The sequence below is a fragment of the Sinohyriopsis cumingii genome, chromosome 10 (genome assembly GCF_028554795.1).
Source record: "Sinohyriopsis cumingii isolate HCF-2022 chromosome 10, ASM2855479v2, whole genome shotgun sequence".
Lineage (NCBI taxonomy): Eukaryota > Metazoa > Mollusca > Bivalvia > Unionida > Unionidae > Sinohyriopsis > Sinohyriopsis cumingii.
In genome coordinates, this window is record NC_142970.1 from 8,863,799 (window position 1) to 8,877,479 (window position 13,681).

The 13,681-nt window shown below is 32.0% G+C and overlaps 1 protein-coding gene across 4 annotated transcripts in view; it reads right to left on the bottom strand.

Annotated features, from left to right (window-relative positions):
* Positions 1 to 8,554: 8,554 nt before the first annotated feature.
* The window catches only part of LOC149789581 (uncharacterized), a 74,348-nt gene continuing 69,221 nt past the window's right edge, over positions 8,555 to 13,681 (bottom strand). For all 4 annotated transcript variants that reach the window (XM_089971603.1, XM_089971605.1, XM_089971601.1 and 1 more), the window contains 2 exons: positions 11,998 to 12,297; positions 8,555 to 10,213 (listed from right to left, as the gene is read on the bottom strand). In XM_089971603.1, coding sequence (XP_089827729.1) covers positions 9,861 to 10,213; positions 11,998 to 12,297 — 653 coding nt within the window. In that variant the 3' untranslated portion in view covers positions 8,555 to 9,860. The remainder of the gene's footprint in view (positions 10,214 to 11,997; positions 12,298 to 13,681) is intronic.

Below are 13,681 nucleotides of genomic sequence, written 5' to 3' on the forward strand. Positions count from 1 at the left end.
TCACGTAAATTAACAGGCATTAAAAGATTTTGTTTAACGGTGTTACTCTCTAACTTCTACATTATCACATCCCAATAGTATCAATCCGCTCATGAAATGTGCTTTAAAAAATAAAATGTATCTTAATTTTCATGCAAATTACATTAATTTGACATAATACACAGTTTGAAGAATCCTACAAAGAATCGAAATTTGTAGCTCGTTCCTGTCCGAAAATTATTATTGTTAATAGCATAACCGTATTCTCTATTCAAAAGTCCCGAATCAGAACATTTCTACAGTGAAAGTTAACAAATTTATACAGTTTTACATTACAAACGATTATAAAAATGATAATACGTATAGGATGAAATTAGTTAATTAGCCAATCCTATTTTTAAAAGCTGTGACACATGGAACATCTTAGTGAACTAGTTAATCGTATTCTTTACAGCTGTGACACTTGTCACACCAAAGAATGCTGTGGCTTACTATAATCCTTTTAGGATCTGGGAGAAAAAAAGCATGCAAGAGTATTGAAAATTCTACTGCTATAAAAGAATTCAAATAAGATATGAACAATGATGCTTTAATTAACTAAGCAATCAATCGTCAGGAGATAAATTTAATTAGATCTTCTACTCATCAGATATACAATATCACGATAAATAAAGATTCTTTTTCAAAATATGATGATATACGTAATTTAGATGTGTTACGACCCCAGATCTTAAAATAAGAAAATAAAAGGAAATTTAAATGAACAATTTAAATAACATCAAGACGCTATTTATTTTCCCAAGTTGCAAAGTGTATATTTAAGAAACACTTATAGTACTGTGAATATTAAATCCCAACATTCTTAAATGTTCTTTCAGAAGTCCAAACTTACAGAATGTTTCGAATGAATTACATTGGTCCTTAATGCACTTATGTGCCGCAATGATATAATTGAGAGTGTTTTGAGTGAGTCCCAAAAATCCAATTTAGTAATGTGAACAAATCTAAATAGTAAATAGGTACTTGCATTCCAATGAATGATTTAAATAAGTCCACCCATGAGCATTTAAATAATTCAAATTAATACTTTAAGTAATTATTCTCGAATTATATCTGAACAAACACAGCTAATGATTCCAGAGATTAATCATAAAAAAACGAATAAAACAAGAATCAATATCTTTTTAGAAAGCCTCTGTTTATACAGACACAAAATAATATTCTGGAATTCCTTCGATGCGAGTCATTCTAATTTGGAAACTTCCATCAGATTTGTTCTAGAATATTCTGAACTATTAAAGCTATATCAACCTCGTCTTTACAACCTACAATCATGGAAAAAAGTTAGCTATGTAAATACGTTATCATGAAAAGTTGTTGTTGTTATTGTTGTTGTGGGGTTTAACGCCATTTTTCAGCACATGATAGGCTATACATGGCGGCCAGTATTAATGGTGGAGGAAGAACACACAAAAAAATCGGAAAGAACCACCGACGCACGAGAAGCTACTGGCAAGCTTTCTCACATACCCACATTGACTGAATCCGAGACTCGAACCGGCGCAGACAGAAGTGAGATAGCAGTGATCCGTAACCGGGAGCGCTTTAGACTACTCGGTTACTCGGGGCCCCTATCATGAAAGGAACATCAACTCAACATGCAATCCACAATGAAGAACAAACATTAGGCACAATATAGACACACATAACAGTTAATAGCATTAATAATTTACTTAATGACTTTAGAACTATTATTGTTGCTTATTTATTCGTTTTAAAGATTAATAATAAAACTAATGGCATTACTACTTAGCTACTTAATATAATCTCCTTCTAACTTGCAATCAAATATATATTCTAGCCTCATTTTAAGTTTATCTCTTTTGCTTTCATTTAACTATTTTACCTATGTCTACTGCTGGTAATAAAGCATTTTTATTACAAGTGTTTTCGATCAATTTCATTACGTTTAATATAGACTCTATCTTTTCAGTCAAAGATAACTCTAAACATGTAAGTTCCAAAAAGGTCTTTAATGAAATAATTATGGACGCTTGCCATGCAAACATTTCGTAATGCATACGTAATACATACCTCATATTCTTGGCTGCATTAAGTTTGCTACAATCATTTTTAAGGTCACCTAGATTCGTCGAATCGTATAAAAAAAACTGATTATTAATATCCTTGTATACACTAGAAAGAGGCAACGAGTTATTTATCACCGGGATTTGTTACAATAGTATTCCTGTACCTGAGTGTTACGGAAAAAACAAATATATGCTCTGTTTTAATCAAACAGACTTTGTTTTTAATCAAACAGACTTTGTTTTACGTAATTTTTACACCATATATAATCATATTGCGATGTTATATTGTTTTAGGTTTACTTCCATACTAGTCTTACTATAAATGTTTACTATAATAAAGATTTTTTGTTGAAATAATCAATCTTAATCAAGCCAGTTTGTCACGTGGCAAAAACTATAGTTTTTGCATGTATGATATGTTAACAATGTCTCTGCTACATATTTTCTTAAGTATAAGAACAAGTCATTTATAAACACATTAAATAAAATTAGTCTTAGCGTGACCTGTCAAACCATAACTATCGAAGAATGTATACGTGTTTCTTAACAGATATATTATTTTACTTTCGAGTCCCATACGGAAAAGCAATACCAACAATTTTGCAAGATCAACGTGTCGAACGTCTTCTTGAAATTGACAAGAAGTCATCTAATTATTTCCTTAAATTTTAAAGCATATTTGTGCACAGCGTATTATAAACGTATCAATAATACAATATGTCTTTCTCATGCCAGATGGTGCCTCGTAGATGAGATTATTCTCCTCAGCTCAACGCATTTGTGAAACCTTTGAATAGTGTACTACATTGAGATCTAACTTCATTGAGATTGTTTCTACTCCCACTCTTACATTTCGGACCAATGATAAGTTTAGCCACTCGCTGACAGAGTTACCAGAATCAACTATTGTATTTAAAAGAGAATTTAGTAATTGTTAAACACCTTACTAGTCAGTTTAAGAAATATTGGAATAATATCAGGTCAAGTAGTTTTGACATTAAAACTAAGATATCTTGGTTACTTATTAAATCATCCAAGAAATTGTCAATTTCGGGTAGGACAGTATTATCAATTGGATTGTCAAGATTATTATAAGTTTTCATCTTGTAATAGATCGCAACAATAAACGTACCAAACTACCTTTCAGAGAGCTTGCGTGTCCTTCTAAAAGGTAGACTTTTAGCATGTGCTTAAACATAAACTATAAGTAGCAAATTTAAATCTGGATAGCATGGTATGAACCCTGCCTGCGGGTACGTCGGCTTCACAGAATAAGTCCCTCCCTTAACCTTTTTGTCTTCAGTAATATAGTCCTTTGATGGCCTTTCGCTCATCTCGAACGTCTTTAGTAAGAGTTTTAATTACACGAATTCGCTAGTTCCTTGTTGGTTTACCTAGGCAATAGCTGTGCGTGTTCTTTGAATCGACTCAACTTAAAATATTAAACGGTATGCACGGTATATTCACTTTGGCTGGTGTCAACATGGCTGGTGTCAACATTAGCAAGTCTGTGTTCGCTCAATTGAGTATTAACAGTGTCCAGAGGAACACTTTTCTTTTTAAGGAACTAAACTCTTGATGGATAGCCCGCAAAGCCTATCCCTTGTCCGTTTCGGGTTTACCTGTAGTTTGAAAGATATATATAGTAAAACTGAAATTTCATGAATGAGTTTATTTTTTCTGTGTGAGTTCTTTCTTGTCTTTTTTCGGGGGGAGGGAATTTTGTTTCTTTCGGTTCTTTTGTTTCTTTACTTTCCTCACAGTTCAATTTAACTTGTCCAATATTGACCAGTAACACGCTGCACATTTCAACAAATTTCAAAGTCACTCTTATTTATCCTTTTGTGAAGTTGTAAGACCTTAATCATTGTTTTCCTCTTTGATATCTGAATGAAGCATCCTATTCAAATTCGCCATTCATCCACATGTGCTCCCATGTATAATTTACAGTCTTCACTACTTTTTCAACCTTGCTCAACTTCCAATTGTAACAAAAGTTGTGTAAGCAGATTTCAATCACTGAATTATTTTAAGATTACTTTCTTACTTTATTGAGATAATGACAGGTATATACTAAGTTTATGATAAATGCTTATACTGAGACCTGTGAAAGTACAGTGCAGATGTCAGTGCTTCCGGAGTTAGTCCCCTTTATTTAACACCCATTGCGCACAGAAAATTGAGATGAATAAAAGCACTCGAAATTTCTGATAAATACGTTCAAATGAAATGGTCCATGTAAAGAGGAAGGAGGAGTGACGATATGAATAATAACAAAATTCTAAATATTGTATAACTCAATTTCTTTGGTTTTCGTTTAGCCAGCACAATCCTGTGTTGCCTTTAGTTTCTCATTACTCTGCAAGACCCTAAGTTACCCCTTGGTTTCAGTTTATGACAAAGAACAAGGGGAAAAGCTATTAAATATGATCATAACATACACGACAAATATGAATGTATTGCTCTTTACTTATGCAATGCAACACTTGTACTAATACAAAATGTTAGCTTTACGGAAACTTTATGCATAGCGATGGGATCTATAATTGGATTGCATTTTAGCCATTAAATGTATGTGTTCAATTATATTTCATGAAGCTCGATGTTTGAGAACTGGTCCCAGATTTAGACAGATAATTTTTTCATAAGTGTTGTTCTTTACAATTTGTGTCGTCCCCGTCCAATTATTCATGTTTCTAACGTTAAGAAGTGTGTTCATATTCCTTACATTTTCTTCGGTACGTATTTCGTATACGTCTCTGTATCTGTGAATGTAAAACGGTAAGTATATTTTGAAATTTTGCCATGTATAAAGATATATTCAATAGATTTCTCAGTTATGTTAACTTTATCATGAAATAATATGAATTTTAAATTGTCTGGTTACAGTATAAATACATTGTAACAATATATGTTAATCCGCTGTATATATACTATATTCACATACCATTTAGTGTGACCGTTAATTCAATATTTCTTTACAAGGAAATTGAACCTTTCATAAAAGAAAATACAAAGCGAAAAGACATTGCAGTTCGATCGAGAGAATGCTGTCAAAGTACTATCAGTAAATGCAAAAAAATAAAAATAGACGTGAAGAAAATCCAACAAGCGGAAACATTTAGCTGATTCAAGAGGCCAAGATGTTTATACAGGAAGTCGCCTAATTCACTCTTTCCTCATTGTTTTATTTAGAATACGTTAATCGTGCAATTATTTCCATAATGAAATAGAGGGTACATGTAGCGATCTTAGTGTCGAATAGGAGTTATAATGTTTTCTTTTCTGCAACTTTATAATTATTAAGCGCATAAATAAGAAATCGTCCTTGTTTTGGGCTTGTGTGTTTTATATCTATCTACCTATCCATCCATCCAACCAGCCAGCCAGCCAGCCACCGATCTATATTTTTTATCTTTATACTAATACTTAAACAGTAGTTGTATCATGCTAACTTATAAAATATCGGCTGTTGATAATTGTTACAGACGATTCAATATCGATATCAATCGAGTGTTAACGCTGTTAGAGTAAGATTCAGTAACAATATCAGTCAGTGGTGACATTCTTAACGTACGATTCAAGATTGGTATCAGTTTAGTGGTGATAACCTAAATGAGCAATTCAAGCTTATAACAGACTTTGCCAATTTTCTAACCCTTCAATGTCAAGAAAGATACCCATTATTTAAATTAAAATTTGCTATCCTACTTCCCTTCCAAGAAAAATAGTAATAGTAGTTCCAGTTAAACATATGCGGGCGGATTTTTATGTCACAAGTTGTGCGATAAGTACAAGACCGACGCTAGATAGCATTTCGCGTCTACATTGAAAATGAACTTAATCAGAAATAACTGTTTTGTAAGACCTATGCGACATTGTCTTGCCTGCTATGCTAAACATTGCACATTTATTCTGTATCTCCTGTACATTCAATATAAGAAAAAAGATTGTTTGCATTCTTGAAAGAAAATATGTTTATTAAAAGTAAGCAAGCTGGAAAAGAATTATTTGTTACATATTTTTGTCATGTAGTTCTTTTCAATTGATACCAAAATCGGAATCCTTAAAGAACCATTAAAATGAGCGTTGTTACGAAAAATAAAATAGGTGAATTTAGCAGTCGAGTGTATGTCATAAACTTCGAATAATTAACCTAAGACAAATTCTTCTTTTTTTTTTGTTGGGGGGGAATAATCAAATAACAAAGTACACTTGCAGGTAGTCTGTCTATTTTGAGACATAAATTAAGTTGGAACCTATCTCCCTGTAAGAGAAATTGATACTAATAAAATGGAAAAGGTGTGTGCTTCATGCTTTGTTGCTGTGATTGTTGTTGTGTAAATTGCATTTGCGCAGAAACAATTACCTGCACCCTCTCGGAATTAATGTTAACTGTAATGCCTATTGTCATGTTGTCGTCCGTCATAAACAGTTTGCTGTTATATCACTCATAAGAAACAACTTTAAGTTCCATGTCAGTTGGGATCGTGGAAAGACCGCCGCCACGTGCGTAATCTAGCTTGATGTATCACAACAATTACTTATACTTCTGTAATAACTCTGGAGTTACCTCTGCGCGGATGGCTTTATCTTCTAACTTTGCGAAAAACTAAAACTGTTTTTGTATATTAAAAATCTTTCATGGTCTCACTATCCGGCCAAGCATTTGGGATTATCCGCCCTGGATTACCCTAAATACGTTAGAACACTATCGATAAGACGATCGACTAGAACACTAACAATAAGACGATCTACTAGAACACAATCGGTAAGACGCTCAGCTAGAACGCTATAAATAAGACCATCTACTAGAAAACTTTCGGTAAGACACTCAACTAGAACACTGTTAGTAAAGCTACTAGAAAAATATCGGTACGACAGTCTACTTGGATACTATCGGTAAGACGCTCAACTAGAACATTATCGGTAATACGCTCTATAAGATCACCATCGGTAATATGCTATACTATAAAACTATCGGTAAAGAGCTCTACCCTCGCTCCCGTAATGAATCTCGACTTGTCCATTGAAGATGCTCAAAACTATTTTAGTCCCATTGTCCTGTGCGATATCATTAATGTACCAAGTAACGGCTGCTTTTGGTCCTGTAAACAATTACTTGGCAGCATCCCGTCTGGCGGAGTTAAATCTTGATACGGCTACATGCTTCACTATTGATGTATTATTAATAGCAAAATTGACTTGAAATAAATATAGGTTTTCAGTACATTCTAAGTATTGGAATTTTTATTTCAAATTAATTCAAGGCTTTTTGTTATTCTTCGTGTTATTATTATTGTAGTATTTCGACTTGAAATTAATCTTAGGATTCCAAATTAATGAGTATTGTTATTACTAGTATTTTGACTTGAAATTAATCTTAGGATTCCGAAATACTAAGTATTGTTATCATTAGTATTTTGACTTGAAATTAATCTTAGGATTCCAACTTACTACGTATTGTTATCATTAGTATTTTGACTTGAAATTATTTTAGGATTCCAAATTACTAAGTATTGTTATTATTAGTATTTTGAATTGACATTAATCTTAGGATTCCAAATTAATGAGTATTGTTATTATTAGTATTTTGACTTGAAATTAATCGTAGGATTCCAAATTATTAAGTATTGTTATTATTAATATTTTGACTTGAAATTAATATTAGGATTCCAAAATACTAACTATTATTATTATTAGTATTTTGACTTGACATTAAGCTTAGGATTCCAAATTAATGAGTATTGTTATTATTAGTATTTTGACTTGAAATTAATCTTAGGATTCCAAATTACTAAGTATTGTTATTATTGGTATTTTTACTTGAAATTAATCTTAGGATTCCAAATTATTAAGTATTGTTATTATTGGTATTTTTACTTGAAATTAATCTTAGGATTCCAAATTACTAAGTATTGTTATTATTGGTATTTTTACTTGAAATTAATCTTAGGATTCCAAAATACTAAATATTGTTATTATTAGTTCCTTGATTTCAAATTAATGTAAAGATTTGGGAGAATCAAAGTATTTATATTATTAGTAATCTAACTTAAAAATTTATAGTAAGGACAAGTTGTAATCAATATTAAAGAAATCGATTAGCAGAAATCTCTAGCTTTTTTATTGTTAGCAGTAAAATTCCATCATTGTACAATATTCTTTCATATGCGATCTCATGTTTTTAATTTTGTCGCACATTAAACACAGATAATTGTCGACCTTGTTCCACAAACTATGTATCATTATATCTACTGTTTTATGCACAAAAGTAGTGCAAGACAAAGCATGCATATGAGTAAAAGTCTTACACCTTGTTCAACACACTTAAGGGTTTATATAAAATGAGCCAATTTACATCACTCTATATAGTAAAATATCTTGCTTAGATTGAAGATGAAAATATCCAAGGGATGATAGTGGTATGTGAATATATCTCAATTTCTTTAACACTTAATTATTTGACAAATATGAACCAGTCATAACGAAACAATCATATTTTAATTCATAAGCAAGTAATTATGTAACCCAAACGAGTATGTACATATCTTATATCAACTTTGCATGCAACTGTAACAATAAATATATTGTTTCTGCATAATATATTATTTCTAAAGTAATTAACTTTATAAGTGGGGCATTAAGCATAGAAAGCTAGTGTGAGATATTCAAGTTCGAATGAGATATACTGTTTGCATATATTGAAAAGATAATTTTAGATATACGGCTCTGGTTCTGGTTGACGTTGCAATGTCTATATATTAAATTTACATTCGGCCAGCAAAATGTAATGTCAATAAATATAGTCTCACTTGTGCAGGTTTATGTGTTTCTATACATTTGACCAGCATTTCTAATATTCAGTTTGTTACGTTTCTATCAAATGTCAATCGTATTCAATCGAATTAACGAAACTTAAATAGAACATTAAACTTACAAGTTTTACGGTTTCTCGAGCCAAAGACATTCTAGTGCTTTTGCTGAGAATTATTTTTATTTCAATGTAGGCAGACTAAGCAGCCAAAGAGATCTGTGAGTTGTCTTACCTTAAAGGTGATGACGTAGTCTCTTTTCCGATTTAATAAATGTACAAAACATACTTCAAATACAATGGGAGACGAAAATAAATGATTTTGATAAAACTAGACGTACGGTCCAAAATGGCCTCTTCTGTGGGTCCCAGGCGTTTATTTTCAGTACAATACATAAGTTAATTGGAACTGTATATCAAATAATAAGTGGTTTACTCCAAATTTCATTGTACAAATTGTAAAAACCGTCGTTTGGCAATATTATCTGCATGTGATATATATAGCTCATATAACTTTTCTGTGATGTAAGTTTTGGTATCATTTTATAAGGATGTATTCCTGCAAATACAATCTTAATGACATCTTGTTTTTAAATCAACAATTGTATAAAATATCAAGTTCTTCTAATAGCAGTAGTAGTATTCCTTTACAAACTGATTTGCATGTTTGTTGTTGTCATCCGATAATGTTGGGAAAATTAAGAATTTGTCGTCGTGAAGTACAATGTCGTACGCAAAGCTAGCCTGCAATAATAAGGCTTTAATCTCAGTCAAATAAAATAACAATTTATATGTAATCTTTTCATTTCAAAAGCATTAACACACCCGAATATACGTAGTATTCGTGTTCTCTATATTCGCTTATTCAACTTTTCGGCGTTCCAAACGTAGAAAAAGATACGACTATGACTGTGAATCTCTACTAGCTGACATGTCCATGTTCCTGGTGGTGTCATAGTGTGCTAAACCTGGTTTTATTAATGAAGCCTTGGTACTTGTTTCATTTGTGGGACAGATCCATCAGAACTAAAATCTAACGAAAGTTTTAGAATAGAAACATCAATACCTGCGCCTCTAAATGCCCTTTCTAGAGTTATGAACGTTACTGTCCATGGTTCATATTTTCTCCACTCATTGAATATCTCGAGACATTGCATGGACACAGAATGTGGATACTCCATACGAATCTGCTCTATTCGACTAAGTTTTACCCCCAATTCTACGCCTAAGTGAATAAACTCTTTTCCTATATGTCGGCTGATTATCCTTAGTTGTTCACTATTAGGTCGCTTGTGCCATTTGTCCTGTGGAAGGCAGGACTTAATTACATCTGAAGAATAAAAAATATTTTTATGTAAGATCATCCAATACAGACCTCAGCACCTATTCACCTTAAAATGTATTTGTTTGAATATACAAACATGCAGAGATACTCTGCGGATTATACTGGTGTCTAAATTGAGAAGGTTTCTCGGGCGGAATTTTCGGCGTAGATTGCATTTGTCCGAAAATACATATCAAGAGGCGGCGTTCAGGAATAACTATCCTTTCATTTGCTAACATCAGTTGGTGTTTGCAATTTTAGCGACCAACTAGTTTTTTTGAGGCAATGTATGAATACAAATAATATTTTGAAGATGCTGGCAAACTTGTAGCCTTATCAGACATATTACTGTAAAAGTAGCTATATTACATTGTAGCCAACACTGGAACTCCGCAAAATGCATTCAGTATGCTATATGTTATTGTATGTTATATCTAGCATAGAAAGTACCTTTTAGCTTGGAGATCCTACATGAAGCACACCTTTTCTGACACATAAATTTGATTAAAACAATTTTTACAAAGTGAAACAAATTTATTTGCATTGAATTTATTATATATCCTGCTGAAATAAATTACGGTTAATAATTGGAGATAGGGTGATTACATGCTAATGGTGTGTGAGAGGTAGTTTGAATTTTATAATTTTAGGCAGCGCTTGCTACAAGGGAATTAAAATCAATAGGTAAATTTAGTACTATTTTCTCAAAAATAAACTACATTGACTACAATGGGTATGTAATAGCTCTGCAGACTTTACGTTAATGTATTTGACTATTTATTTAACAGTTAAATCAGATCTGTGTTTGTAATACACATATGCACCCAACTCAAAAATAATTAATGATGTCCACAAAGACTGAAAACACGACACTTACCTGAGAACGTTAATCGGGCCATTTACATATGCATGCAAAATATTCCTAATAATTTAATTTATCTGCCTTATATGATTTGTCTTAACGGCACTTAAACGGCCTTTGTAAAAGTTAAAAGGTATGGTCCATTTGAAAGATTTAACACGAATGTGTAGAAACTGAAAGACTGATATAAATGTCTAAAATTATCATGTTGTCATTTGAGGGCAAATTCAGAATGATAAGTATTTTTCTGATCTTAAAATGAGTATTAATGAGTATGTTCGGATCTTAAAATGGGTATTAATGAATATCTTTCAAAACATTGTAATAACATTTTTCTATACATGGATAGACGAATGTAAGGAAGGAAAGACATAAGCAATCATGATGAGGGCGCTTCACGTAGAAGTTGAGGAGGAAAGAAAATGGTAAATATTCTCAAACAAAATTGTGATGAAAGGTACAAATCAAATTCCAAATAATTAAATATTGGGATAGTAAGCACAATTGATACCAAAATTTGTGTAACACATTTTCTGTAGTACATATATCTTTTAAATTTCTACTTAGGTAATGCTTTGATGTACTCACACAAATTGAATTCCAAGAGTTGAGTTTGTTATTATTTTGTTGTTTTTTGGGGGGGGAGGGGTTCCACGCAAACATTAAGAAATGTTTGTATTCGATTATTCGATAAATCAGTCGCGAAGATGAAAATGAATAAATGTATCATTGGTGGAGGGCTGAATCTCGCTCAAGAAAAGGCTATAAAATGCATGATAAACATTAACACGTAACTGAATATCATCTGCATATTTTACAATTTATAAGCAAATTAATTTACACGGATGCATAAATAGCTGCTGAGTAATAGACTATGTATTTGCATCACATCGTGACATGCGCAGTTGTGGCCAAATATTAAATTTACCTGACTGATCGAGCGATAATAATATTTCAGCATCAACTCCAACACTTTTTAGGGCCTTCTCAAGGTTTCTGAATGTGGCCTGATCCGCATATTGTTTCTTCCATTCTACCAGGATCATTAGACATTGTGTGGACACAAAATGGTTCTCTAGTTGGATCTGCTGGATTTGAGCCCCAGAGATACCCAACTCCAACCCCAAAATGAAGAATTCCTGACCAATCCTCAGCGACAGTCTACTCAGATCATCTTCTGATGGTATCTCATTCTGAACATCAGGTGGTAGACATGAAAATTCAGTCTCTGAAACGAACAACCAGGAAATGCAATACTTCAGCTTCAGTCATTATCCTGTATATATATATATATATATATATATATATATATATATATATATATATATATATATATATATATATATATATATATATATATATATATATATATATATATATATTTATAACGTGTGTTATTTTCGTTCCTTTTAATTCGTGCATCATAATTACTTTATTCATCACAAGTTTTGCCACTTTTTATAAATTTAGACTTTTCCTCCAAACCATTAGGAGAGATGGTGCCACTTGCAAGAAAGAAAAAAGAACTTTTTGTTGTTGCTGGTATGGTTGTATCAAGGTATAATCGGTAATTAGATGCAAACCGAAAAGGAAACTAGAGTAAATAGAATCTCCTGACCAAGGACATCTAATATTTAACAAATTTAAAAGATCTTAATTTCGATTCCGTATAGCTGAGTTTCACCATATATATCCATTATATATTTGATCAGCTTTGACGTGGTGTACACATTCATCTATTTTTAAAGTTCTTTCTAACAGGGAAATCATTGCAAATTATTAAACATGTTTAGAATTGTAAGCAAAAATGGGATGCCCAAATCGGCCTGATATAGCTTACCTTTTTCGTAACTTCATACTGCACAGTTGCACTAAGATGTATGTAGTACAGGAAGGAGCGATCCTATGTAAACTATCTTCCAGCATTTATATCATGGCCAATTTAGATTACATATACTCGTAAAATATAAATGCATAATTATTACGCGTATATCTCACTCGTAGTAGTATTTGCCCAAGCTCTAAATGATATAGATATATCTTCAAAGATATATCGAATTCAAATAAGATCTACAGAGTTTAGTGGGCATAAGCTCAATAAATCTGATCAAAGAATAAATCTTTATTATGTGAATATCTCTTATAAACCTTTCTAAAGTATGATAACATAAATATATTTGCCAAATTTGAACAATAGAAATTTGGTAATATGTTGGACATTGTACATTGAGTTTGTTCATAATAAAACTCGTTCTGCACCTTTTTTAACATGTCTTATGCAAATCTGATCAAAACCTATGTCGCTAGGGTGACAACAACTCAGGCAATCATGTCATTAGTATGTCTAGAGCATGTTCATAATCGTATTCATCTGAGAACTTGATAAAAGCCAATTTACCATGTTTGCTCATGATCCTATTAAAACAATGTATCCAAATTACTCACTCTGCTATTTAGAAGCATGATCACCATATAAAACGCATGAAAACACATTTTGATTGAAGGTGAGTCGGACATACCGACAAGATTGAATAGAAACTTCATTTGTCCGGGAAAAAAACAGCTCCGCATAAGTAGAAATAACTATTGCCCTACATAAAACTGATCATCTT